The sequence below is a fragment of the Lycium ferocissimum genome, chromosome 9, assembly GCF_029784015.1.
Source record: "Lycium ferocissimum isolate CSIRO_LF1 chromosome 9, AGI_CSIRO_Lferr_CH_V1, whole genome shotgun sequence".
NCBI classification, from domain to species: Eukaryota; Viridiplantae; Streptophyta; class Magnoliopsida; order Solanales; family Solanaceae; genus Lycium; species Lycium ferocissimum.
The window spans coordinates 36,332,092-36,359,126 of NC_081350.1; the positions used below are offsets into that span (position 1 = coordinate 36,332,092).

General features: G+C 33.7%; 3 protein-coding genes across 3 annotated transcripts; 1 reads left to right on the plus strand and 2 right to left on the minus strand.

The window, feature by feature from the left end:
- Nucleotides 1–2,233: 2,233 nt before the first annotated feature.
- LOC132030506 (uncharacterized) lies at nucleotides 2,234–4,568 on the plus strand. Its single transcript, XM_059420158.1, has 2 exons — nucleotides 2,234–3,188; nucleotides 4,264–4,568. The coding sequence occupies exons 1-2, from the start codon at nucleotides 2,317–2,319 to the stop codon at nucleotides 4,331–4,333; spliced, it is 942 nt and encodes a 313-aa protein (XP_059276141.1). The 5' UTR covers nucleotides 2,234–2,316; the 3' UTR covers nucleotides 4,334–4,568.
- A 1,102-nt stretch (nucleotides 4,569–5,670) lies between these two features.
- Nucleotides 5,671–13,591, minus strand: LOC132030507 (uncharacterized). The gene is made up of 12 exons (XM_059420159.1): nucleotides 13,286–13,591; nucleotides 12,220–12,345; nucleotides 11,366–11,458; nucleotides 11,187–11,266; nucleotides 10,747–10,860; nucleotides 10,107–10,180; nucleotides 8,776–8,852; nucleotides 7,726–7,809; nucleotides 7,557–7,649; nucleotides 7,338–7,445; nucleotides 7,150–7,221; nucleotides 5,671–6,339 (listed from the first exon to the last, which is right to left on the minus strand). The coding sequence occupies exons 1-12, from the start codon at nucleotides 13,574–13,576 to the stop codon at nucleotides 5,920–5,922; spliced, it is 1,632 nt and encodes a 543-aa protein (XP_059276142.1). The 5' UTR covers nucleotides 13,577–13,591; the 3' UTR covers nucleotides 5,671–5,919.
- A 9,302-nt stretch (nucleotides 13,592–22,893) lies between these two features.
- LOC132031860 (uncharacterized) lies at nucleotides 22,894–24,400 on the minus strand. Its single transcript, XM_059421744.1, has 3 exons — nucleotides 24,275–24,400; nucleotides 23,392–23,941; nucleotides 22,894–23,315 (listed from the first exon to the last, which is right to left on the minus strand). Exons 1-3 carry the CDS (start codon nucleotides 24,398–24,400, stop codon nucleotides 22,894–22,896), a joined length of 1,098 nt encoding a protein of 365 aa, XP_059277727.1.
- Nucleotides 24,401–27,035: the final 2,635 nt, after the last annotated feature.

Consider the following 27,035-nt stretch of genomic DNA (forward strand, 5'->3'; position numbering starts at 1 on the left):
AACACGTATAGAGGATGTCATTGTCACAATTGATGATTTGATTTCTCACCAACCTACAAGCCACAGTTTGATTATCATTATTTCTTTGATGATGATAAACTTAAGTTGAGAACGGCATTCCACTAATTAATGTCTTCTAGTCGTAAGCTGTAGCAAGATATATTATCATTATTCTTTAATGATGATATAAACTTGCAATCAATATTAATTGTTTATACTTTGATTGTCATTATCATTTATCTATATAGGTTGGTAACATGAGGAAGAGAGTTATCAATTCATACATCATTAATGTAATCTAAAGTTACTTCCAAAAAATCGGGTTTTTTTTTTTTAAAAAATAATTATGAAACTAGAATTGCTAAGGTGGCGAAATAAACAATATTCACTAAAAAATGTTTATCTTCAATAGTTTTCAATTTCTCTAACTGCCAAATTGACATTTTAACAATTGTGTGATAAATGATAAAGTTGTTACCTCGTGTTTCATAGGTGCACAATTCAATTCACACCAATTTTTTCTCCTTTCTCCATTTCCCTAACCCCAAAATTGATCACATTTGCTGACATGTGCAATGTGGCTGTATTTTCGGTTTCATTTGGCAAGGATACAAAAACAGACAATTTTTGTTTTGAATAAAGTTAGAAAATAAAAGGAGAAAAGAAAAAAGAAAACAATGAACAATAGGACAATTCCATTGCTCCCCATTCCAATTCAAGTGATCGTACTTGATTATGCACAAGTTTAAGAATGAAAAAGATTGAAACTTATGATCCAGAATAAATCATAGATATTAGTGTAGCTATAAATCATCTCATTAAGGATAAAATAACAAAAATGAAATTATTGCTAAAAACAAAAGGGAATTTTATTTTTTAGACGGACTAAAAAAGAGAGAGTTTCACATAGATTGAGACAGAGGAAGTAATTGGCTTTTCTTATTAGCCATTTATCCATCATAAATTTGTAATTGTCTGGAAATGGAATTGCTTATTTAAGTAAGGATCTTGTAGCTCAGTTGGTTGACTAACTGAACTTTCACCTTGTTGGTGAGGTCAAATCCCCACATTATAATCTCCTCCCCCATTTCCCCTTCCCCTACCCCTATATAATTAAAAAAAAAAAGAAAAAAAAAGAAAGAAAAGCAATTGCTTCTTTAACTCCTTTCATTTGTTTGTTTTTTCTAAATACTTTTTGTGGTCATTATTTTTTCTAAATATCTTGATGTGTAGTCAATTGCAGTCTGAAAAGGGACAAACAGAGTCTTTTGATTCAATGGAAAAATGTGACGAACCAAAAGCATAATATCAATGACTCAAAATGAGACAAAAACAAAGGAAATTGGAAAAAACACCATCTAGAAACTCTTGACTTTCTTTTATCTGTTTCAATTTTTTATTTCCATTTTCACGGTACATAATGCGTCATTGCATCCGATCCCAAATATTTTGCCCAATATATTTTGAAAACAATTGACGTTTTAAAAAAAGGAATTTATTATTATTATTATTATTATTATTTTCTAATCTATTCTTAAATTAGTAAACTATTAATTAAGTTAGACATTAGAGGAAAGATAAACTTTAAATTAGACAATTATTTTTTAAATTAAAGCTTTTAAATGTTTTTCTAAAGATGTGAGCAGAAACCCTTAAAGAGTATATTTGTTATGATGAAAAATATTTTTCGTGGTTTTCTTACTTACTTTCTTGTATTTGATAAACGAGAAAATATTATCTAAAAATATTTTTATATAATCTAGTCGAATAGTAGGGTAGGGCCGAAGAGAATGAGGTCGGTGCATTGGAGAGTGGAGAAGAGACAATCAATACAGAATGCTACTTATAAGACTTGTTTCCCTTCCAACAAGAAAGTCATTTTCTCATTTAAGAAATTTAATTTCCCAAAATATTTTACAAAATGTTTAACAAATCAAACATGATTTTTTTTAGAAAAAGTATATTTTTCTCCATATCAAACGCACGACTGATAATAAATATAGAAAAAAATAAGATTTATATTTGGATTCGCAAAGATTCTATATAAAACTTAATTATTTGTCCTTTTTCTTTTCCTATATGTGCCTAACATACAAAAAGCAAGGCACAATATTAAAAACAACATTGTCATTATTGAAAAGCAAGTTAGTAACGGACCCAAAACAAATAAATACATTTATGACAATGTCACCAACCCTTCCCCTCTTCTTCATAGACGCATCACACCACAAAAAATTTCCTCATTCTCCTATCTTTACCATAACCCCCCGCCCCCCAACCCCACCCTAAAATATCCTCTTGCTTAATCTAACAACCATGTTTGATTCAAGAAACCAAAAACCCAATGATCATATACCAATTCTTGATCCAGTTACAACCTCAGATTACACTTATAACACTTACCAACTTCCTAATTTAGCCACCAAACATAGGCCTAAACATGATGTTGAAAGTGTCCAATTTAGAGTTCAAGAAAATTCACAACATGTTGATTATGGTGATGAATCTGGTGTTTCTTCACCACCTTTATGGAAAAATAGTCCACCAAGAAGCCATGCTCATCCCCTCCAAAATTCGACGAATTATCGGTCAATTTCATCTACCTCTAGAGCTCTGGCAATAGCTAAAGGTCAATGGGAACTCATGGAAATGGTCAAGAACATGCCTGAATCTTGCTATGAGTTGTCCCTTAAGGATCTTGTTGAAAAAAATGAAGTCTTGGAATCTGATCAAGAAAAATGTTTGATCAATAAAGAGGAGGAAAATATTACTAGTACTACTAATGATCAAGAACCACAAGTTGTGCAGCAAAGAGTGAAAAGCATAAAAAGACAAGAGAGTACTAGTAATAGTAGTAGTAAAAATAAGAGGGGGAAAATGATTAGAAGTGAGAGTTTTGAAGATAGGAGGCTATTTTTAAAGATGTTTTGCCCAATTTCTTTGGAATCAAAGAAGAAACAGATGAAGAATTCACCAAAAACAACTAGAAAAGTTTCACCTAAGCCAGTAGAAAGTACAAATAAATCTTCAAAAAGTGTGGAGAAAGAGTGGTGGAAGAGGAAATTTTCTTGTTCAAGTGAGAGTGATAGTAGCAAAACAGGTAGCAGTAATAGTGAAAGCACTGGCAGAAGTGGTAGCAGTGGTAGCAATGATAGCAAGAATACTGATAGCAGAAGAAATACTAACAGGTATCTTCAAATTCTTGATTTCTCAGCTCAATAAATTATTGATCTTGTTACTTTGAGCATTCTAAAAAGGAGTTTTGGAGCAACGTGTAAAGTTGTTTCCATGTGACAGGTTTGAGCCGTGGAATCAGCCACTGATGCTTGCATTGGGTTAGGCTGATTACATTACACTCCCTTGGGTTGCGACCCTTCCCGGTACCTTGTGCGGAATACTTTGTGCACCGAGCCATTTTTTTTTTTTTAAATAATTGCAATTTTTTATGAGCAAACACAATTGAGGGTACTTTAAAAATGAGATCTTTACACAACTAGCTGGACGGATTTACTTTGTACTTTTCCTACCCGCTATACATAGATTGTACATTGATTATATGCATATTATACATAGATGATATATATATTTTATACACGTGCCGGCTATTTTTCATTGAAGGGGTTGGTTGGACGGTTATTTATGTTAATTCTTCTTTAAAGTTTGATTTTGGAATCTATCTATGAATGATGAAAGCAAAGATTGATTTAGATTGGTTAAGTATGAATCCTTTTATCTTCTCTTTGTTGTTTTATACTTTGTGTATTCAAGTTTGCAAAAAATTGAACTAGACTTTTGACTAGTGTGATTTTGGCAAATGTGTTTTCATATTAGGACAAACAGAACAGAACAAAGAATAGATTTTTCTGTTTTTTTTGGGATTCAACGGAAAGCCATTGAATAGGGTTAATGTTTTTACTTATGTTTAGATGTCATTAGACCTATGTAGGAAGCCTTATAAAGTTACAGAATGCAGTTATGGAAAAATAACTTAATTAGAGAGATATTACTTTGTCAGATTCTGATTTTATGCATTTCAAGTTTATTTGGAAATCAAAGAATATATAAACCCTTGAATTAGAACAATAAAGTGGAGATTTACGTATAATTTTCTTGGTTAAAAACTTTGATAAGTACTCATAAGATTGATATTGCAAATTTCCGTTCTGCTTCCTATGCATATTTAACTCTTCAAAGTACATAAAATTTAGCATATTATATGTTTTCTCCAAGCTAAAAATTGTATTCTGTTCTTCTTTAATGCAGGAAAAAGAAAGGATTTTTATCCAAAGTCTGGTCAAGATCATGCTTTAGTAAAAGCAAATCAGCAGAGTGAAGACAACTAAATATGCCTCTCAGCCTCTCTTGTTTGGTTATGAGACCTGTAAATCATTTATACTTACAAGACTTACAGATGTGAAAAATCCTGTAAAGATCCTTGATAAATAATCTTGTTTTTTTTTTTTTTTTTTTTTTTTTTTTGTATTAGTAGATTCACTGCAGAAGAGTTTTGCAATGTATCATTGTATAATTCTTGGTTCTGGCTGCAACAAGAATAGGACATTCCAAAATATTTCTTTTCTGAAAGAATTCGAATTAATTGTCTCGTAGATTAAAGTAATGTAGAATTCTTCGAATATGAGTGCCACGTAGGATTAGATGTCCACGTAGAATTCTTCGATATGAGTGCCACGTAGGGTTAGATGTCCACGTAGAATTCTTCGATATGAGGCCATGTAGGGTTAGATGTCGATTGGACAACCTTGAGATAGATATTTGAACCAATAGTATAACGGCAGGGGTATATTTGAACCCAAAGTATAACGAAGGGTATATTTGGCCCTTTTTCGATGGTACAGGGGTATATTTGGCCCTTTTCCGTATAATATATCAACGTCCGAGGTGATTCTCGAGTTCAGTTGCTTTTGGTTTCATATGGTATCAATAGCGCTCATCATTCTTTTAGTTTGTTGAAGTTGTTGCGTCCAGTATGTCTCCCCATATTCCCGGAACACTATGGTATCCAGACGTTGGTCGTATTACAGCGTAACAACAGCCCTGTTCGAATCTGATCTATATACTCAGCAATTCATCTGCACACTGTTTTTTCGTTTTTTTTCTTTTTCTTGTTTGGCAATTTATACATATGGATGCATTTGTTAGAAGAATGTTGAAGTTTGAAATTGTGTACATTGCAGTACTTCAGATATTGCTGGAAGAACATATGTCAAAACAGGCAATCTATTTTGACAACATACTTGGTGATATATAACACAATATATGGTGTAGCATAAAGCCAGGGCAATCATAGAAGTCAGTCGATCAATTATCTTTTTTTTCTACTTCTCTTGAAGGGATAATTGTCAAAGTCCTGAGATGACTCCTACAAAAGATACGCCATAATCTTCACGATTAGTATGGCGAAACTGAGAATGTGGTGAGATCATTGAAATTCCTATACTTTTAATCAGAGATCTCAGCTTGGCCCAATAGACTCTGAATATCTGATGGTTTAACCATAACAAGAAAGAGTTCCACTCAAATGAGAGCTTATTCCAACTCCAGGAGACCATTTACTCTATAGATGTAATTTTCATGGTAAATCATTTATGATATCATTAATAAAGGCAACTGGTCTAAATCCTTAACAAAAGGCAAATCAAATACTTAACATGAGAGGGTGAAAATCTGCCTTGATTGGTTAGAATACATGGAAAAGAAGTTTACATTGACTGGCCAAAATTGTTAAAAGTTGCAACTTTACGCGGCGACAGAATATTAACCGTGAAAACTGTTCATCTTTGCAGCACCCTTCACTCTGCTTTCTATAAATTAAAACTTCTAAAACCTAAGAACTTCAACATCCTTTCTACACAACTTAAACCTCAAAACAAAACTTTCTTTTACATTACAGCTGACAGATTACCTATACTTCTTTGCCTTGGCCAACTTTTTCTTCTTCTTCTTGACAGCTTTTGGTACTTTATGTTTCCTTGCCTCCCTTCTCTCTTCTTTAACTTTCTTCTTGTTCTCTTTCCTAGCTGCTTTCTTATCAGCACTTGTTGGTTTCTCACCATCAGATGAATAGCCCTCACTACAATCACTTTCATCATCGTCATCATCTGAATCGGTCTCTGATTCACCATCAGATGGTTTGTCGATTTCAGCTGCAGCAGTAGCCTCTCGTCCCCGTTCACCATTTTGTTGGTGCTGCTGATTTTCTACAGAATTCAGACCTGTAATAGTTTTATAGTACATGTCTCCTGTGTCCTCGCCACTAATAATTCGTTGAACATCTGCTTCAGCATCTTTCACATGATCAAGAGTCTTGGGAATAAATGACTGCAATACGAAGCAATAATGAGAGGATTACCCAGACTAATAGCATGTTTGACCAAACTTCCAAACTCTGCTTATATTGGAAAGTGCTTTTTGGAAAATTACTTTTCGGGAGTAGCAGTTCGTGCATGGTTAATCAATTTGAAAAACACTTTTTTTCCTTTTTGAGGTGGTAACATCATCGGAAACAGCCTCTCTACCCCATAAAGGTAGAGGTAAGGTCTACGTACATCTTATCCTGTTGAGATGGTAACATCAATTTGAAAAACACTTTTGCCAATATTAAGAGTAACTTGTGCTTGGTTAAGGTTCATAAGTGCTTTCGGGAAAAACTGTTTTTTTAGCTTCAGAAACAGCTTCTGCTGCTACTCAAAAGCACTTATTTTTTTCTCTAAAAGCTTGACCAAACATTTCAACTTTTTAAAATAAGCACTTTTGGCTTCCTAAAAGCTTTGCCAAACAGGCTATAAGACATCCTAGGGAAACGGGTCTCTTTAGAGACACAAAGATGAAAGAAAATCGAGGTAATTAAAACAATTTATCAAAACATGCCACATCCACAGACGAATTTGTGCAAACACACTGTCACCAATATGACAGCAGTTCCTGAAGAATGACCAATTTTTCCCCACTTTATTTGGAAATGAGAAAACACGACACTGTTTTTTTCAACATTCCTATCCGTACATCCCTTCCTGTTTTAGGGACTCGATAAAAATTGCAAGCACAAATCTGACCACGTGTCGGAATGTTTGCCTTAAATTGCTATGACGGAAACAAAGAATAAGTTCAAATAATTAGCAGAAATCATACCTGAATAAATACAGAGTCAGCAATTTCTTCTTCTGCAGTCATCTCACCTCTAGCCAAAATTCTCTCTTGAACCTAATATATTGTGAGGAACATCAATATTAGCAATCTCAAGTGATTTTGAACGTAAAAGAATTTTGAATCGTCATTTTGGAATGCATTCAACCATCCGATGCATGTGTGAGCCTTACCTTCTCCAAATAGCTATCTACTGAATCATCATTAATAGACGGATCAACTATAAAATCAAACAACTCTCGAATTGTCATAACAGCCACCCCATGCTTTTTGAAGAAGTCCTGTATGCCATCACCACCAGCCCTAATTAAAATACTCGAATAGCTATTGTGTTGAGCTGTAAATTAGTTTTAATCTGAAATTGACATACAAGCTTTAAAATGAGAACTCACAGAAACATGTACACAATCCTCTCGGAGGAAATCAAGTGCGTGAGGATGGTCAAGATCAACTGATTGTGAAACATCAATAACATACAAGTGACCCTGTTAAGTGTGAAACAATTACAAGTTAGTGCCTACAGCTATAAGTATAAATATAAATATAGGGACAAAGGCTTACCTCGAAATATAGGATATTATACTCGCTTAAGTCACCATGCACTAGCTTGCATTTCTGATATAGAGTTCTCATTGCCATAATGATCTGGCATATAGAAAGTAGATAATTTATCAAAGTTAGGTAGAATCACATCGAACAGTGCCCATTCTAAGAGCTTTGCCGCATGTTAAAATGCATCTAACATCATTAAACAGTTGCATTTGCAGTATGTATAAAGTTCCTTAATCATGCCAACATGAATACAATATGGTCCATAACTCATATCTAAAAATAGAAGTCCAAATCATACAAGTACTTTTGGCTCAGTCTATCTTTTCTTCTCCCTCCAATATTTTTTACAAATGGACCACCACATCAAAAGAAACTACTTCGAACTCCATCGTCTAAACAAACCACTAATAACTCAACATTGTAAAATTTTCTACAAGGTGATCAATATAATATGTTGAAGATCGCTCTCGTGAAACTGATCAAGTGATCTTAGCAAGATTACAAGATGTCTGGGCCCATGTTCTATCTACTTACATGTAGAATTATTAGTGGCTGTCGTATGTTTCTAAGGTATAAAAGTTCTACCTTGAGCACCCACCAAAAACTCAGGATCGATGGTAAGGCTGGGATGGGATCCAATGGGGAGGAATATAATCAATAACTAATGGCCAGAATACAGCACAATTTAGTACAACGGGCAGCGCGGTGCACTAAGCTCCCGCTATCACAAGGGTCTATAGTACGCAGCAAAAGAATTTTAATTTAATAACAATCATCTAAACACCACTTTACACCATGAGCACAAAGATGTAGGGGGCAGTAAAGGGATAATTGAAAAGGCTGAATAATTAATGAATAAATGTGCCTACTGACACTTGGTCAATGCTACCCACCAAATAGCAATCAGCCAAAGATCTCAACCTCGATAACATCTTAGGAAGCGCAACTATTTATAGACTTAGCCTATTCAATTATTATTTCTCAATAGATCAAAGAAGTTGCCAGTCCCAAGTTTCATGTTAAAGCTAATAATCTTAATATTAAGAGAAGAAAACAAACCTCCACATAACATTCACGTAACTTGTCAAGAGATAAAGCAGCATCCTTTAGTCGAGGTGCTGCCCAGCCTCCTTTCCCTATCAAACAAAAACTTGACCACTTTAACAGAGAGTAATGAATGGAAAATGGAAGCACAAAGCAAGAAAAAGTTCAGTAACACAATTTTTATTTGTTTAACTCATAAGTGACTCAAGATATATATTGTCCCACTGTGAGGATACAATTTAGGGCTTCAACGCTTATGGAAAGGAAATCTTAATGACTTTTGTTATTTAGTCTGACTACTTTCTATGGATTGTACACAGAATATGCAACAGCACAAATAACTAACTAGAATCATGTTCTCTTGGTACTTGGTAGCATAATTGTAAGAACTCAAAAGCATCTTATATTTCTTAAATCCTGAGGAAAGTTGGTCGCTAGAGCGGCTGCTGCTGCTCACTCTCCAAGAATGCACTTTCTTTTTTTAAACAAAAATATATACAGATAGGCAGCAAGTTCAACTACGGAATTACAGTGATATTTACTATTTCGCTGATAAAATTTCACATATCAGAAACAACAGGAATCTTTCCCCTGAAACTGCTTTGTGCATTATAGTGGGACACAGCAACAAATTCCCAGTTGACTCTTTTGCAGACACAGAAGGAACCTTTATGTCACTCATGCTATGGTTTCAGCAAATTAAACTTGATTTTCCTCACTAAATGCCATGGATTCCAGCCAGGGCCTAGACCTAATACTCAATTGCTTTGAACTTGTTGGGAGGCACTGCCCGGGCTATTTGTAGCAGGTCTACCAAAACAAAAGGCCTTTGGATGGCAATTCTACAAGAGGTACTTTGTTCCTTTACTTGATGCATTCTGGGCATAAGGACACCATCCATCTGTGACTAATAACAAAGCAATCCTCCAGGAACATGTTGACACTTCGACATTAAACCTTTTTTGTTAGAATTTTATGTTTGTGACCCATCGAATAATACATCGACAAGTTGAAGAGCATATACAGTAAGGGCTCGTTTGGTTGGAAACAACTTATCCCGGGATAACTAATCCCGGGATAAGTTATCCCGGGATTAGTTATTCCACCCTCAAGGTGGGATAAAAAAACACTCTAATCCCGGGATAACTAATCCCGGGATTAGTTATCCCGAGTTTTTTTTTCCAACCAAACGTGGGATAAGGCGGTACTAATTTTTATCCCAGGACTATTTTTCTCTATCCATCATACCAAACGAGCCCTAAGTACTTATTTTATCTTTATATTACTAAGAATATACAGTACTTCTCAAAAAAAAAATGTCAAGAAACACATGTCGTGCACATTACCTACGAATTCCATAACAAGAACATGAAGCCTCAAGAGAATTGGAGCTGGACACCTGATTCCAGCTGCTCTCAGCCTGCAGTTCCAGAACCACTTTAGAATATGAATAACGAAATAAACATACGTTGCTCAGCTCAAATGATGTTTTGCTGTACAACCCCAGTTTTCACACATGATATAAACTAGAAGGCCAATCGCAACTGGAAATGAAAACTTTCTGTATTAGTGCTCTCCTGAACAAACATAAGCATGCAACTTCGAAAGTTAACGCATGTTTAGACACAAAGACAAGCATCGAGCCGAATTCGACGAGAAATTGCACTCCTTTTTTGTAAAAGGATGAATTGCACAAAGAAACTGCTAATGAAGCTACTTTAGCAGGTAAAGATAGCTGCTTCACATCTTGGGGAGCAAGTGGCAGACATTACACTATAGAACTTCTACTTTTAAAATGTGTCCACCTTTAAAGTACAGTTCTCATTTGGTCTTGCTCTTCCACCACGCCAGAAAAACAGAAACAACAGAAGTTAATGGAAAAGGAGGAGACACAAGAGCAGGAGACGAAAGATAAAGAGAAAGACAGAACCCCTGTAAGGGCCAAAGGCTACAAGATCAAAGATTTGAGATTGAGAATTGACATACCTCATTAGATTCCTCATTTCTTTCTCAGCCCATGTTTTAACCATTTTCCTAGGATTGTGCTTGCAGTATCCATATCTGAAGCGATAGTCACCCTGTACATAGCGATCTCTATCCCTGAAGTTGTGAGGAATAGGTGCAGAGGTTAGCCAAGACGATTAAACAAATGATGAAGCCCAGTTAAGTTGAAACACAGAAGACGCAAAATTGTAATGCAAGAAGCAAGAAATAAAACATGAAGACATAAATATTGCAGCTAACAAATGAACTAAGAATCTGCGACATTATTGGAACTAACTTAAGTATTTAGCAATTTTGTGGATTAGTACAATATGGATCTTAAAAAGTTGCATGATATTTATCTTTCTTGTTCTACCTTTTCACCTCAAATTGCTTGTACAAACAGAAAGTTTAATTAGAAAAGAAAAGGCTACAGGGCATACTTGAATACAAGGACTGAAGTTTTGTATACTTTGATTGCCAGTTCCGGACCATCAGCTTTTGTTGCATGATAAACATTGGCCTGTTAGACAGTAGGAATAAGAAAGTTCAACTGCAGCATTATTAGTGAAAGACAGAAAACAAACAAACCTCCCAAGAGAAAGAGGTAGCGAAGTTTTACCTCTTTCCCGGTTGAAATACAGCCATTGATATCATGAAACACACCGCGGTTTAGCATTTTAAACAAAACCATTCGTGTTCTTGGATCAATTGCCTGGAGAAAAAAAGATAGAACTTTCCAAGAATTAATAGTGCGAGGTCCTTCTATAAGCATTTAGCAGTTGAATGCATCGGCATGTGATTTGGCAAACACAAAAAACAACCAGAGAGAACAAGTGCAGAAGAATCAAGTCGCACTCAAAGTTATTGGCTTTAGAAGTTTTATGAGGGGCAAAATTCAGCTTCGAGACTCAACATTCGAAGTTTCCGGAGGAAAAGGAGAGGGGCAGCACCCAGAGGATGAGAAATATGTAGGTGGGTACACAGAAGGGAAGTTATTGAGTACTTCAACTGACAAACAAGAGGAACTGGCTGGATTCAGTGATGTCTTTCATAAGCTACATTCAGCAACTCAACAGTTGAGACAAAATTATTTAGACAGAAAACTACAAGACTGCATGATCATAAGATGAAAAGAGGATGTTGATGGCAAAATATACTAAACCAATACAGATTTGATACATTTTGTCAAGAATGTTTGGCCCCTTAACAAAGGGAAATGTAAGCTCACAAAATATTGATAGCTCCCACAGAGAATGATAGCTCACTTTTGAATGCCAATCAGTAGGCTGATGAAACAAGAAATTGCCACCAGTGCATTTCAGATAAAATTAACGGTTGTGTAATTATCACTTTCAAAACCAAATTGATCAGCAGAAAATAGTTAACTCTAATCAATTTTCCTTTCATAGAAACAAACAAAAAGGAGCTTTAACCTTCAGATATTGCCAAAGAGTTGCCAGTTATAGGCCATACCTGTTCAACAGTGGCACGGTCTGCTTTCTCAGTAGTTTTAGTTTTACCAATAGCCATATCCCGAACACTTCCACGAATTGCAGTAGTCACAGAGTTTGACATGCCACTGATCCTCCCTTCCCATTCCTGCAAAACGTCAATTCACTCTAAGTTCCCTTTTCGACATCATTATTTGAAGAAATTTCGATCATCTTTTTTAAAAAAAAAAAAAAATATTGAATCATCAACGATTTCAATGATTTAAAATAGAGAAATACACCAAACAACAAATCCAATTTTTTTATGAGATGGATAAAAAAGGATTAAAAGCTATAAGAAAATAACACAAGCCTGCTCATACTTAATGGGAATTTTTCCTTTCCCAACTGCTCCACTAGGCAATAAAAATCTAAGATAATCTTAAACTAACTCAGTCTCACTTCACAAGACACGCTTTCCTTAAGGAAACTATATTCCTTAAACTTCCACTTTTACATTGAAACTATCATATTCGTGTCCGACCAATTAACATATCCCAACAAAAGTCAAAAAAGAAATTGAATTCAAAGGTGGAAACGCTGAATTCCTCTTTCATTAACTTAAAGGACATTACTTATCATTTAAGAACATTTGTTGATAAAAACAGGCAATTTTAGTAGGTTGTGTTTGACTTTTTAGATTATGTGTTAAAGTCTTCCTTGACATTTAATTCAAGAAAAATAAAAAAATAAAAAACGATAAAGTTCCAAGATTTTCTTTGTTGAACAAACCAACGTGAAACTTTGATATGATTAAAACAACAGTCAATTCGAACATGAACATATTCCATTCTTTTCTTATTTGACTAGGTTTTAGATTATCCCAAATGATTAAGCTCTGACATTTGAATTCAAGAAAAATAAAAAATAAAATAAACGATAAAGATTCATACTTTTCTTGTTTAGCTAAGCTATAAAATTACCTCCAAAGGTCTGTTATAATCCCTTACAATATCACATTGGAATTCAGCAAAAAAACATAAAAAGATTCAAACTTTAAAAAGAAAAAGACTCAAACTATTCTTGTTTAAGTAAAGTTTCAAGAATACCTCTAAGGGTTGAGCTCTAATATGATTAGCAACTTTCTGAGTACGATTAGAGAGTGGTTGTAAAGCAGAAGAATTGGGTCTTGAATGAAGTCCACCATGAGCATTTGGCCGTCTTGTTTGGAGACTAAATGCACCATTTATTGTTTCACTATTATCTTTTGTGTCTAAATAATCTAATGCTTCACCAATATCTGAATCTGATGACCATAATAACTCTTCTTCTTCTTCATCTTCTTCTAACAATTCTTCAGTTTTGTGGGGTTCCTCTAATTTCACAGCAGCTTCTGCCATTTTTGTTTTCTTCAAGATTTTCACAAGGAAAAGAAGGTAAGCTCAACTACAACTAGGTTTAACTAAAATTGATGTCTTTAGGAAGAGACCAAATTTTTTCTTCTAAGGTTTAATGGGTCGGAATTTGGGCCGGGTTTACTTTAAGTTTTGGAAGGAAAAAGGGACCTTATTTTGGGGGTGGTCTTCAATTTTTGTCCATTCAATTGGTGGTCTTTAATTTTGCAAAAGTTTTGAAGGCAGAATTTTGAAGGCAAGTGAAGGATAAAAATTAAAGATTATCAATTTGAGGTGCAAAATTAAAGACCACTCCAAAAGAAGGATAATCCACGCAAAAGAATGTTTAACACATTTGGCCGCTCGGCTCAAACTAATTACATTGCTCTGGCTAAATATACGAATATTATATATTACTCTCCATTACGTTTTTTGCCCAAATTAACCCATTTCTGATTTAGCTAGTTGAATGACACTTTTTAGCCAATAATGTAACGGCGAGAGCATATCTATTTCAAATAGCTGAGGAGTAACTATGGCCTTTTTCCTTATACATTATTATGTACAAACTATATACATATTATATATCAATATATAATATAAAATTGTATATTAATATTCTTCAAGGTTTAATGGACCTGAATTGGTGTCTTTAGGATGTTAACAATTTGGGTAAGTTTGGGAAGGGTTAAAGGCGCTTTTAACACATTTGACCGCGTAGTCAAAAATAATGGGAAAAAGACATTAAGAGACCACTAGCAAAAAAAGGCTTAAAAAGGCCCCATTTTGGAGTTAATACCTAAACAGCCATTCGGCCAAAGTATTATTCAACTACTTGTACCATTCATTAAAAAAAAAATAGACTTTTTGTGGTGACTAGTCGCCACAAAAGATCGAAAAGTTATCATTAAAAGATTCGCTACAAAAAGAACAGGCCTATTTGTGGGGACTAAAGATCCCTTTTTTGGGCAGATTGGCCTTCATTTGGGGTGGTCTTTAATTTTTACCCTTCAAATTGGTGGTCTTTGAGTTTTGTCCTTCACCTAATACCCCAAGGTTCTGGGTTCGAACCCCAGCTCAGGAAAAAAAAAAATCGCAAGGCAGAAGTTGCAAATCTATCCATGCACCCAGATTTTGGGCCTTAAGGCAGAATTTGCATGGGCAGAAATTTACAAATTCTACCTGAAGGGAAAAAGTTAAAGACCACCATTTGAGGGGCAAAAATTAAAGACCCCCCAGCGAAGGACAATCCTGCAAATTGCCCACTACAGATCAATGAAAAAAAAATTCATAGTGCACTTTCAAAAAATATCGCAAAACATGTATAATATGCGTATAATTAGTAAGTACATTTTAATTGAGCCTTCTAGAAATATCCCAAAACATGTATATATGTGAATAATTATTAAGTATACATAATTATACATTTATTAAACATGAATTATACGGATAATACATTTATTATACAATAATAGTATATTTCTATATATATACTCTTTAGAAATACATTCTATACGCTAATGATACATTTTTTCTGTCCATATACAGTAGTGATACATATTCTATACAAAAATAATACAGTTTCTATACGTATGATACATTTTCTATACATATACAGTAGTGATACATATACAACAATGATACAATTTATATACATAAATTAATTAATTAGTTGAAAAATGATTTCAAAATGAAATTATTTTGAAAAATTAAAAAATAACTTTTAAGATTCTTGGGCAAATTTTAAAAGTCAATAGTTTCACCCGGTTGGCCATTTGTGTCCTTATCCAAAAAATGATTAGGTCATTTTACACTTTTGTCTTTATTTTGTGCTGGTCTTTATTTTTTGTCCCTCGTAACAAAAAAATAATAATTGTATTTTCACATCATATTATTCCACAAATCATGTCCTGCGCCTTAAAGAACTTATACCCTATTAGGCATAAGTTCGAATGCTAAATCACAAAAATTAAAGACCAGCCCAATTTAAGGGGACACCGTGCAATTTCTTATCCGAATTGGCGTAAGTGGTGTTTGAGACGGTGCTTGGCAGTGGAGAAAGAAAGTGATTGGTGACTGGACGGTGGTGGACCTTTTATACCCAATAGGTGTTCGATAAAATGTGTAGATTACCAAATCATGAATATTCTTACTAATATTGGTCCCATTTAACTATTTTCTTGTAAATTGAAATCATATAGGGCAAAATTAAGGTATGTCTCTTTAAAATCATAAGGTACTTACTTTATAAATTCGTAACCCACTAATTAACAATCTCTTTAAAATCACGGTGGAATTTTCTTAGGGCTGCTTGGAAAGCCACCCGAGTAATTGGAATTGAGTGTACCATTGCGGTTTTGCTTTGTTGACCCTGGTAATTACACGCAGTTAGGTAGGAATTGGGTGTAATTGAGAGGGTGTAATTCACTCTCGGATTCTCAAGGGGGGCGAGAATTGGGTGTAATTACATTTTGTAATTACAGTTACTTTTTAATTTTATTTTAATTTCTTTTCTTTTTTAATTTATTTTTTATTTCTAATATTTAATTTCTTTTAATTTATTTTAATTTCTTTCTTTTTCTAATTTATTTTTTATTTCTATTATTTAATTTCTTTTTTTTTTTTTTACTTTTTAATTATTTGTATTTTTAAAATATATTTTCTTTTTTATAGAATTTATATTTCATTTCCTTTCTCCTCATTCCGGACTTTTTACTTGTGGTTATCCATGTAATTTGCTTTAATTTTTTTTAGTTTTTTATTTTATTCATTTAGCATAACCGTGTTAATATTCTAATTTTTGAAACTACATCTCTTAATATTAGAAAGAATGAGTCATTAACAAACTTGGCATATAATAAGTGACGTTATTAGAGTAGAATTTCGTTGTGAATGAGGTTATAGACTTATATTTAGCCTTTCTTTTGAATTATAGGAGTATTTACTTATGTTACGTTGAAACATACTTACGTAACGTTGGAATTTGACATAAGAGTATTATGTTAAAAAAAATTCTTTTGGATTTTGAATTTAGGTTATATTTTCGATTTTAAAAATATTTGCTTTAGTACTATTGATTTGTTATTTCACTTTGCATGTTGTTTATTTTTCACTTACAGTTGATAGAATTATTGTCAAACATTTGAATAGTGTTATGGCATTATATTTATAAATATTCTTTTTTTTTTTTTGTCAAAGATCCAATCTCGTGATGTTCTCGCAAAAAAGGTATGCTTTTAAGTTTTATAATCAATTAAAATTTAAATATTATTAATTTGAAATTATAAATCAATTATTTTTTACAATATTAGTTACAAATGTATGATTACTAATTAACATATTTTCAAGAAGCAATGTATTATTAGATAACTAATTTAATATCATTTATAAAGGCGCATATTTTTTAAATATTAATTTTAAATTTTTTATAATTAAATTTTAATTTTAAATTAAACCAACTGTGTAATTACACTTGTGCAACCAAACAAAGACACTTGTAATTACACTGTAATTACATTATGTCAAACAAACGGTATTGTAATTACAATGCGTAATTACTAGGCTGTGTAATTACTAGGGTAGTAATTACACCAATTCCAATTACCAGGTGGCTTTCCAAACAGGCTCTTACTGTCGATAGCCTTAGATAGGGATTACCTGGTAGGCACGGTGGTAGAGGTGTTAAAGAGTGTTTGTTACGGCTACGTTAACTTCGTTTCTCCTCAAGACGATATATACTCTACTTTTTTGTATCGCTTTTATACTGTTAATTTTTCTGTTCGGTTCATTTAGTGCAAATCCAGTTTTGACATTTATTAACTTCATGCCTCCTCAAGACGGTATGTACTTCACTGTTTCAACCTATTCCCTTCCCCCACCCCCCACCCCCCCCCTTTTTTTGGTATCGCTTGTGCTGATAATTGTTTTGTTCGGTTATCTTTGTTCAAAATTCAGTTTGATATTATTTGCATGGCAAATTCAGATGAGAATTTCGTGCTTTGATTTGCGTACGCTGTTGCAGCTCTTTCTTTTTCTTTTTTGTATCGCTTGTACTGTTAATTGTGTTGTTCATTTACTTCCTTCGTATTTCTTGCGATTCATACATTTATTTGCATGGCGAATTCTGATAAGAATTTCGTGCTTTGATTTCTTATATGACTGATCGTTCGAGATTGAATAGTAGTAGTATTTTGTTCGAACTACACTGTTTCTCTGTATTTCCTTTTTTTTGTTTGTATCGATCGTATTGTAATTTGTGTTGTTTGGTTTACTTCATTCGAATTTCGTGCGAAATGCAGTCTTGACATTTATTTGCATTATTAGTATACACTGCACTGTTTCTCACTATGATGGTGATAAAGAGAAGATGAAGGAACTAGAATTTTATTATTTTTTTTTTAAAAAAAATTGAGTTGTTTCACGCTTTCAAAAACAGTCCAATACACATGCTATGCAGGGGCGTATGTAGCCTTAAAGATGGGGTTCAAATTGAACCCCTAACTTTTGACGCGGAGCATAAACTTATGTGTAAAAATTTATTAAAATTGTAATAAATAGTAGATATGAACTCATAACTTTTAAAATACAATGGGTTCAACTAAGAATCTTAAAAGGTTGAACCCCTAAAATTTAAATCCTGAATTCGCCTCTGATGCTATGCCAAATCAGCAGAACGTGTCCAATAGACGCATTTTTTACCAACTTCAAGTGTTCAATATAATTTGAAACTAGTTCTATTTTGCAAAGCTCATGTGAATGGAATTATAAACTTTGAAGTGTGTATAGTTAAACTTGAAAAAAAAAAGTAGGCTGTTGCTTGTGTTAGTATACATGAGTATGTTCTTATTGCTAGCTAGGTCATATTGCCTAACTAGACAACGTATGCCCGTGCTGCGCACGGGCCCAACACTTTGAATTATAGTGTATCTATATGTATGTAACTGTGTTTGGCTGTGATAATATATATAGGGAAAATAACATAGACTACCAACTTAAGACTCTTTATCACAAAATATAATGATACTTTTCCTTATTTACGGAACGTAACGACAATTTACGAAATATGACGGATTTGGGCTTTAGTACTGTACCACGTTTTGGGCTTTAGTACCGCACCACGATTTTGGGCTTTGGCAGTTCACTTAGCCCAACTGTGAATGCAATCTTCCTCCTCTGCAATATTCCCTCTCTACTCTTAACCCACCATCTCATACAAATTTTCTCTCTCTCTCTCTCTACTGTGTTTGCAATGTTGATGTAAATGTGTGTGATTCTCCATTCCATTTTCCTCTGTTTCGTTCCATTTCACCATTAGTAAAGGTAATCTAGGGTTTACAATTCCTTTAGTTTTGATCATATATTGTTGTGATAGTTTCAATCATATAGTTTCAATCATCTATTGTTGTGTTAGTTTTGAATATTTATTGATGTGTTTCTATCTTCATTTCAATCAATTTCATCTTGTTCAGTCAATTTGGACGGTTTATTTAGGGTTTCTACTTTGTATTTCCAGTTTTTTTGTGTGCGCATGTGTGTGATTATCCATTCTATTTTCCTCTGTTTCGTTCCATTTCATGATTAGTAAAGGTAATCTAGGGTTTACAATTCCGTTAGTTTCGATCATATATTGTTGTGTTAGTTTCAATCATATAGTTTCAATCATCTATTGTTGTGTTAGTTTCGAATTTGTATGGAATTTGGTTTTTTCTTTTATGTCATCTAAGACAGTGGACAGACATATGTATGGAATGTGTATGAAATCTGGTATCCTAAAATCTGATTCATAGTTTAATTGACATGTTTTCAGCAAGTTGATGTGATTATGTATTACCTGAGGAAAAAGGCCAAGTATGGGCCAAATAATCCAGTCAGATACGTAACGACTGATGTTTTTTTCAAGTCGTGGGTTGAGTTGATTTACAATCGGTTCAAGGATAACCATAATGATCCTAGTCTGATCACTCCAGAACATGATGTCGCGCAAGTTATCCGTGGGTATAAGTTGCTTGCAAATATCGCTTGGGATAAAGTCGACTATGTGCTCATACCGATTAATGTAGGCCAGAAACATCATTGGGTGCTGGCTGTTTTATCTATACAAAGCAGGTGTCTTTATGTCTATGATTCACTCCGGAGGTGCGGCGCACACTCGTGCGGTTAGAGAAATTGTTCAAAAAAAAAAAAAAACCGGCAAAAATGATACCACTCTTCTTTAACGATCTGGATTTTATGGCAAAAGGGATGATGTAGACCGAAGAATAACATAGAATACATTGAGAAGGGTGTTTCTGATCCTTTGGATTATGTCTTCGTGGAGAATTTGCCAGAACAAGATCCGGAATCAAAGTACGTATATTTATTCTATGAAATATGGTCTTTTGCAATTTTTAACATGTGTTGATAGTTTTCATACATAAAAAATTCTTTTCTCATACATTCCATCATCATTTTCTTTTCAGTGATTGTGGAGTCTATGTATGTGCATTTGCTGAATATATCAGCCAAGGCATCTTGGAAATCCCAAAGGACGAGTTCGATCATCATCTTCACCGTAGTAGGTATGGTGCCCTACTGTGGGATTATGCAAGGCAAAAGCAGGATCTTTGGAGCTATTAGTGAGTGTGAAGCCATTGGATTGGTTACCGGTAAATTAGGTGGGCCAAGAATTCGCAAGGAACTGTCCCCCGTGGGGGAAAAATTACCGAGACCTAAACGAAAAGTGAAAAATTAGTTTTTAGAGTTACTAGTTTGTAGTGTTTGATGTAAAAACATAGTTTGTTGGTATTTGGGTATGATACATTTTGTCGGGATCTATCTTAAGTTTTTGCTTGTTTTGTTATGCAAATATTGTAACTCATCTTGCTATGAATCTTTGAGTGGTTATGATACATTTTGTTGGGATCTATCTTAAGTTTTTGCTGTTTTGTTATGCAAATATTGTAACTCATCTTGCTATGAATCTTTGAGTTTATTAATCATATTTGATACGTCTTTCATACAATTTGGTTTGAGAGGCGTTTTGAATCGTGTAGCTGCTCTTGCTTCAGGTTCTGCATATTGTAAGAAATGCCAAATTGAAAATAATGTAATGTGAGCTCTGACATATTTACCACAATACATTAGCCTGTTAAATACATTATTCATACAGTAACCATACATATTGCAGACAAACTATAAGATTTTATTATAGCCAACCAAACCAAACACGTAATGTTGATAACCAAACATTTTTTTGCACGGATTGCCCTTCTTTTGGGGTGGTCTTTAAATTTTGCCCCTCATATTTGTGTTCTTTAAGTTTTGCCCTTCGCTAAATACCCATAGGTTCCGGGTTCGAACCCCGCGCATAAAATAAAAAAATAATTTCGCAAACGAGTTAAAGGTATGCCGATCCAATACAATCCTTAAGGAAAAACCAAAGTTATGCGGAGGGGCGGACTTTGCCTTGAGACATTTTTTTTTTTTTTTAACTTTTCAAGGCACACTTTTAGTTAAGGCATACTTTTAGTTATGCCTTAATTAAAAGTATGCCCCATAAGGCATAGTTCCTTGAAAAAATTTTGCCCCATAAGGCAAAACTAAATTATGCCTTAAAAGTTATGCCTCGAGGAAAAGTTAACTTAGTTTTTCCTTATGGAAGTTATGTTTTATGGGACACACTTTGCCTTGAGACATTTTTTTTTTTTTTTTTTTTATATATACTTTTCAAGGCACACTTTTAGTTAAGGCATACTTTTAGTTATACCTTAATTAAAAGTCTATTGATAAGGCATAATTCCTTAAGGAAAAGTTTTGCCCTTTTAAATTATTGTTAGGAAAAGTAAGGCATAACTTTAGTTTTTCCTTAAGGAAGTACATGCCTTAGGGGGCATACTTTTAGACTTTTTTTTTTTTTTTAACTTTTCAAGGCACACTTTTGTTAAGGCATTTTTCAATTATACCTTATTAAAAGTTTCCCTAATGGCATAAAGTTTGAAAAGTTTTCCCATTAAAACTAAATTATATATATATAACTTTAGTTTTTCCTTAAGGAAACTTATGCGAGGGGGCAGACTTTGCATTGAGACATTTTTTTTTTTTTAAACTTTTCAAGGCACACTTTTAGTTAAGGCATACTTTTGGTTATGTTAATTAAAGGCATTAAAGGAAAAGTTTTGCTCCAAATAACTAAATATATGTCTTAAGAAAAAGTTATGACCCCTCCGGTATAACTTTAGTTTTTCCTTAAGGAAAAATTATGCCGTTTTGCCTTGCGAAATTATTTCTTTATTTTATGCTTGAGTGGGGGTTCGAACCCAAAACTCGGGTATCCAAGCTAAGGGCAAAACTTAAAGACACAATATGAGGGGCAAAATTTAAAGACTATATGAGGGGCAAAATTTTTATTATAGCCAACCAAACCAAACACGTAATGTTGATAACCAAATTCATATCAACTTTTCAACATTATTATTATTAAAATTGTACTCAGTTTCTACTCTTACTAAAAAAAAAAAAAAAAAAAAAACGAGTTTATCTTTGTCATTAAAAAAATATCACCGCCATAACATTGTCGACTATTTAATTTCCCTTTGGAATATTGCTACAAGTCTTCTTATTGTGGCCTTCTGTACCACATCTGCTGCATGTCACTGTTGATTTCTTAAATTTCCCCTCGTGGAATGGTTTCATTCGTTTGGTAGCGGCCTTCCCGGTGGTCTTTTACCATCCGGTGGCAACACAATCTCTTCTTTTACATGCCTCGGTATATCCCATGTACTTTCACATGGAAGAGGCACAACTGGTATTGCATATGTATCGAGGAAATTCTTATTCTTTGTAGTAGGCGAGTATATTCCGCTCCATGTTGGTGCCTATACACTATAGCACCATAGCATGCCCGCAAGGTATCTCATCCGGTTGAAATCTTCCACAAGTACACGTCCTAGCTCGAAGACACACCGTGAACCTCTTAACACCATCAATCACCGTATGTAGAAATTCGGTGGAAGCTCGTACCGCAATCAAAATTACATTTGTACAAGTAATTCGTAAATTATACACTAAACATACAACATATATACACATATTATAGAGTTTTCATACATATGACAAGTAAAAAAGAAGGATACAAGTTAACGAAGGATTATCTTACAGTCATACGGTGTGATAATACCCCATTCTTGTTGATAATTTCTTGATACTTTTTAGTAAGATCTGTGAATGTATTCTTTGCTTCTTCATTGTGCGTCGCATTCCATCTTTCAACCAATTCCCTCATGAAATCCAATAATTTTGCCACCGGCAATTCCTAGCATTCACTGTAGCATTGTTTATAGATTCGGCTATGTTTGAAGTCCGTGTCCATGTTCTTTTACTGTTGCATGTATCCGTGTCCATTTATGATAACCAATCTCAAACAAGTATCTCCTCAGCTTCCTATCTATTTTGGTCACCCTTCCCATGCATTCATTAAACTCTTGGAGGGTGTATGCCTTAGCCATTGCATAGTATAATTTCCTCATCTGCTCTTTGTTTCTGTGGCATTGCTTAATTAAATTGTTCCACAAATGCCAAATACAGGCATAATGAGGCAGCCCAGGGTACAACTGCTTTGCACTCGCATTCCATATACTTTCATGCCTGTCCGACACAAAGCACATGTTCTCCCTCTCACCAAAAGCTTCCCTGAACCGCTCAAAGAACCATGTCCAAGATGAATCATTTTCGGAATCAACTATACCATATGCAAGCGGCAGTATACTACCTGTTTCCATACACAAATAATACAATCAGTTATAAACTTTTTTTTTTTTTTTAAAAAAAGAAGATAAAAAACAAACCTCCTGGATCCAATGTACAAGCAATTAGCATAGTCCCCTTGTAAGTTGATTTAAGATGGGTTCCGTCAACCACCACTATAGGTCTGCAATACTCCCATCCTCTAATACAAGCTTCCAGTGCTACAAAGGTATACAAGAAACGGTCTTCCTCTGTTTTTTCCAATCTTACAACCGATCCCGGATATGTCTTCTGTAAAATGTATAAGTAGGCTGGAAGTTTACTGTACGAGTCGGTCGGATCCCCTCGCAACATAATCATTGCCTTTTGCTTCGCTCTATAAGCTTGCATGTAGGTCAATGTTACACCATGTTGTTTCCTCATGTCCCTAGATATATCCTTGGGTGTGTATATTGTTTTTGGATCTTCATACTTATCCATTATAATAATGCTGACGACATTGGAAGTTGCTTGACGTTGTTCATAAATTCTATCCTTTAACAAGCATGTGTGCACATCACAGAAATTCCTAATCTTGAAAAGCCTTGACTCATTTAGACTTGAGGCCTTTAAACACCATGAACAATTGTCACCGGGCATACGAGATGATAGCTATTGATGAAGAAGTACACATCAGAAACATTGAAAATATACCTTTTTATACATACATCATACATTTTTATACATACACCCACCTATATTCTATATGTGATTTACATACATACATGCTTCATACATTTTTAATTTATCTACAATAAACAATAATATTTGTTCGTACCTTTTTGGACCAGACCTTTTCACCCAAAATTGAAATTCGCTTCATAAAGGCATATTGCCTCATAACTTATTGAGTGTTTCTTTATCCTTGTAAATCTGTTTTTCCGCAACAAATTCATGTCGAGGGTCGCTTATTATTTCAGTTTCACAACTATCCAACAACTCAACATGTTCACTTGAAGCCATATCAATCTGTTCAATAATATTTCCCATGTATGAAGATTGAATCTCTCGACCCCTATTTATTGAACTGGAACTGCTTTCACCATCATGATGGAATTCAATTCCCTCCATTTCACTATCCTCCAATGTGATACATAAAGGAAACCTACTGAAGAAATCTTTGTACTCTTTTTTTTTATCTAAATATACCCAAACACCCATGTCGTTGTGTATGATCATTGGTGGGCATCGGTCACTAGCAATGTATTTAATCATCATGGTTTGGACTGTGGTATCTATCCCCAGTTGAGCAGCAATTGTAGAAATCAATCCATTATAGTTCGAATTTGAATCGTCTTGGATTCCTTCAATTTTGAATTCTACATATCGACTTTTTACACGAAGTTGAGCTATACTTTAAACCAAAATTCATACATACTAAAATAGACAAAATTTGTCTGAACCAAATTAGTTCCACACTACAGACTCTACCTAGTATACAGAGTTCATACAACTTTCAACCAAAATCCATACACACTCCAATAGACAATTTTTTCCTGAACAAAATCAGTTCCACATACAGAATCTACCTAGTATACGGAGTTCATACAACTTTCAACCAAAATCCATACATACTCCAATAGACAAATTTTTCCGAACAAAATCAGTTCCACACTACAGAATCTACCTATTATATGAAGTTCATACAACTCAACCAAAATTCATACATACTTCAATAGACAAATTTTTCCAGAACAAAATCAATTCCACACTACAGAATCTACTTATTATATGAAGTTCATACAACTTTTCATACAAATTCTTTCATGCACGAGATTACATGCTTTTAATTGACTTCAAAACAATTAAAGTATTTGGAGTTCAAATATATTCACACGATGCGTCCCATCTTCCACCGTGTTGTATCATTATTGATTTGCATTGTGCTATCCGCCATTGTTACACTAATAAAGCTTTGATCCGTATGATTTTGATTATGACTTCGAAATTTCAATCGCGTATAATTGATAATTTGTTTAGGTAATTGATGCATCAATCGCCTTCTATTAAATCAGATTGTATTCTTCCACAAAATATCAACAACAAAAAAAGGAAAATACCTGCTCCTTTTTTTTTTTTTGGAACTCGAATATGTATTGCTTCTGATACTTCAATGGTTTTTGATTGAGGAATTGATTGTTTATCAACGTTGCAATTGTTTCTTCAACCACATTCGAATCCTCAATGAAAACCGAAGAGATAGGGCGAAAACATTGAGCGAAATTGGGGGGAGAAAAATCGCAGGGAAATATTATGGGAAGAGTAGGAACCAACGGTATTTGCGTGATTCCATGGGTTTTGGCCGTCTAATTGGGTTTTGTATAGGTTTGTAAGTATTCTACTGTTATATCTTGTAAACTGAAAACGCTGCTATCGTCGCGTTTTGTAAATATTTACTCTAAAGATGTATATATATGTATTTTTTTTTTTTTTCCTGAATTTCTCTTCTTTAAATTTTCTCTAAACGTACCTTTACTATTTTCTGAACTTATTAAAAGATTATTTAAATGCCCTATTTTTTTTCTTCTTCACGGGGATCTCACCTTTATTTTTTTTTTTTTTTTTTTTTTTACAATTATATCCCAATTCTTCACGTGGATCGCACCTTACTTTTTTTTATCTGTAATATTATGGAAGAGTGGACCCCACCTTAAATTTGTTTTATTTATTTATACTATTAGAGAAAAGTGGGCCCCAACTTAATTTTTTTTTTTAATTTACTATTATAGAAGACCGTTTATATTTCGCCTTCTTGATGTTATTCGTCATTATTGGTGTTAGACGTATGGTATAAGTTTTAAATCTTTTAATTTTATGACTTTTTTAGCAGTTTTTGTGTTCAATTTAAATCATTATTTATTTTTTCCCGAACTTCTCATCTTTACATTTTCTGTAAGCGTACCTTTACCATTTTTTGAACTTATTATCATTATTGAAATATCATATTTTTTTCTGTTGCAATTGTCTCCTACTTCTTCACATGGACCTCACCTTAATTTTTTTTGCAACTGTCTCCTAATGTTCCACGCGGACCCCACCTTAATTTTTTTAATCTCTACTATTATGGAAGAGTGGACCCCACCTTAAATATTTTTTTCCTAGCAATTGTCTTCTACTTCTTCACGTGGACCCCATCTTAGTTTTTTTTTTTTTTTTTTTTTTGCAATTGTCTCCTAATTCTCCACGCGAACCCCACTTTAATTTTTTTAATCTCTAACCTTACATTTTTTTTCATTCCTACTATTATAGAAGATTGGGCCCCACCTTAATTTTTTTTTTTTTAATAATTTTTCTACCATTAGAGAAGATTGGGCCCCACTTTTTTTTATTAAAATTTTTTCTACTATTAAAGAAGATTTGGGCCCACTCTTTTTTTTAATTATTTTTTAAATAGAGCCTGACGACGAAACATGGAAACCCATGCTTCTATATAGTTAATTAAGTGCAACGAAAAAGAAACAAGCAAAGAATACCAATTAACAACTAGACCTCATCAATAATAAGACAGTAGAAGTCTAGAACATGCATTCATCCTTAGAAAACTGTGTTTTTTTTCTTCAACTATGGGATGTTTAAATGAGCGCTTTTTATTTTTTAAGTCGAAAAGCACTAGTTGAGTGATTTTATTATCCCAATGAAAAAGTATAAAGTTGGATATAGACAAGATGATGTGACACTTCTTTATTATCAGCATTTACATTTTTTC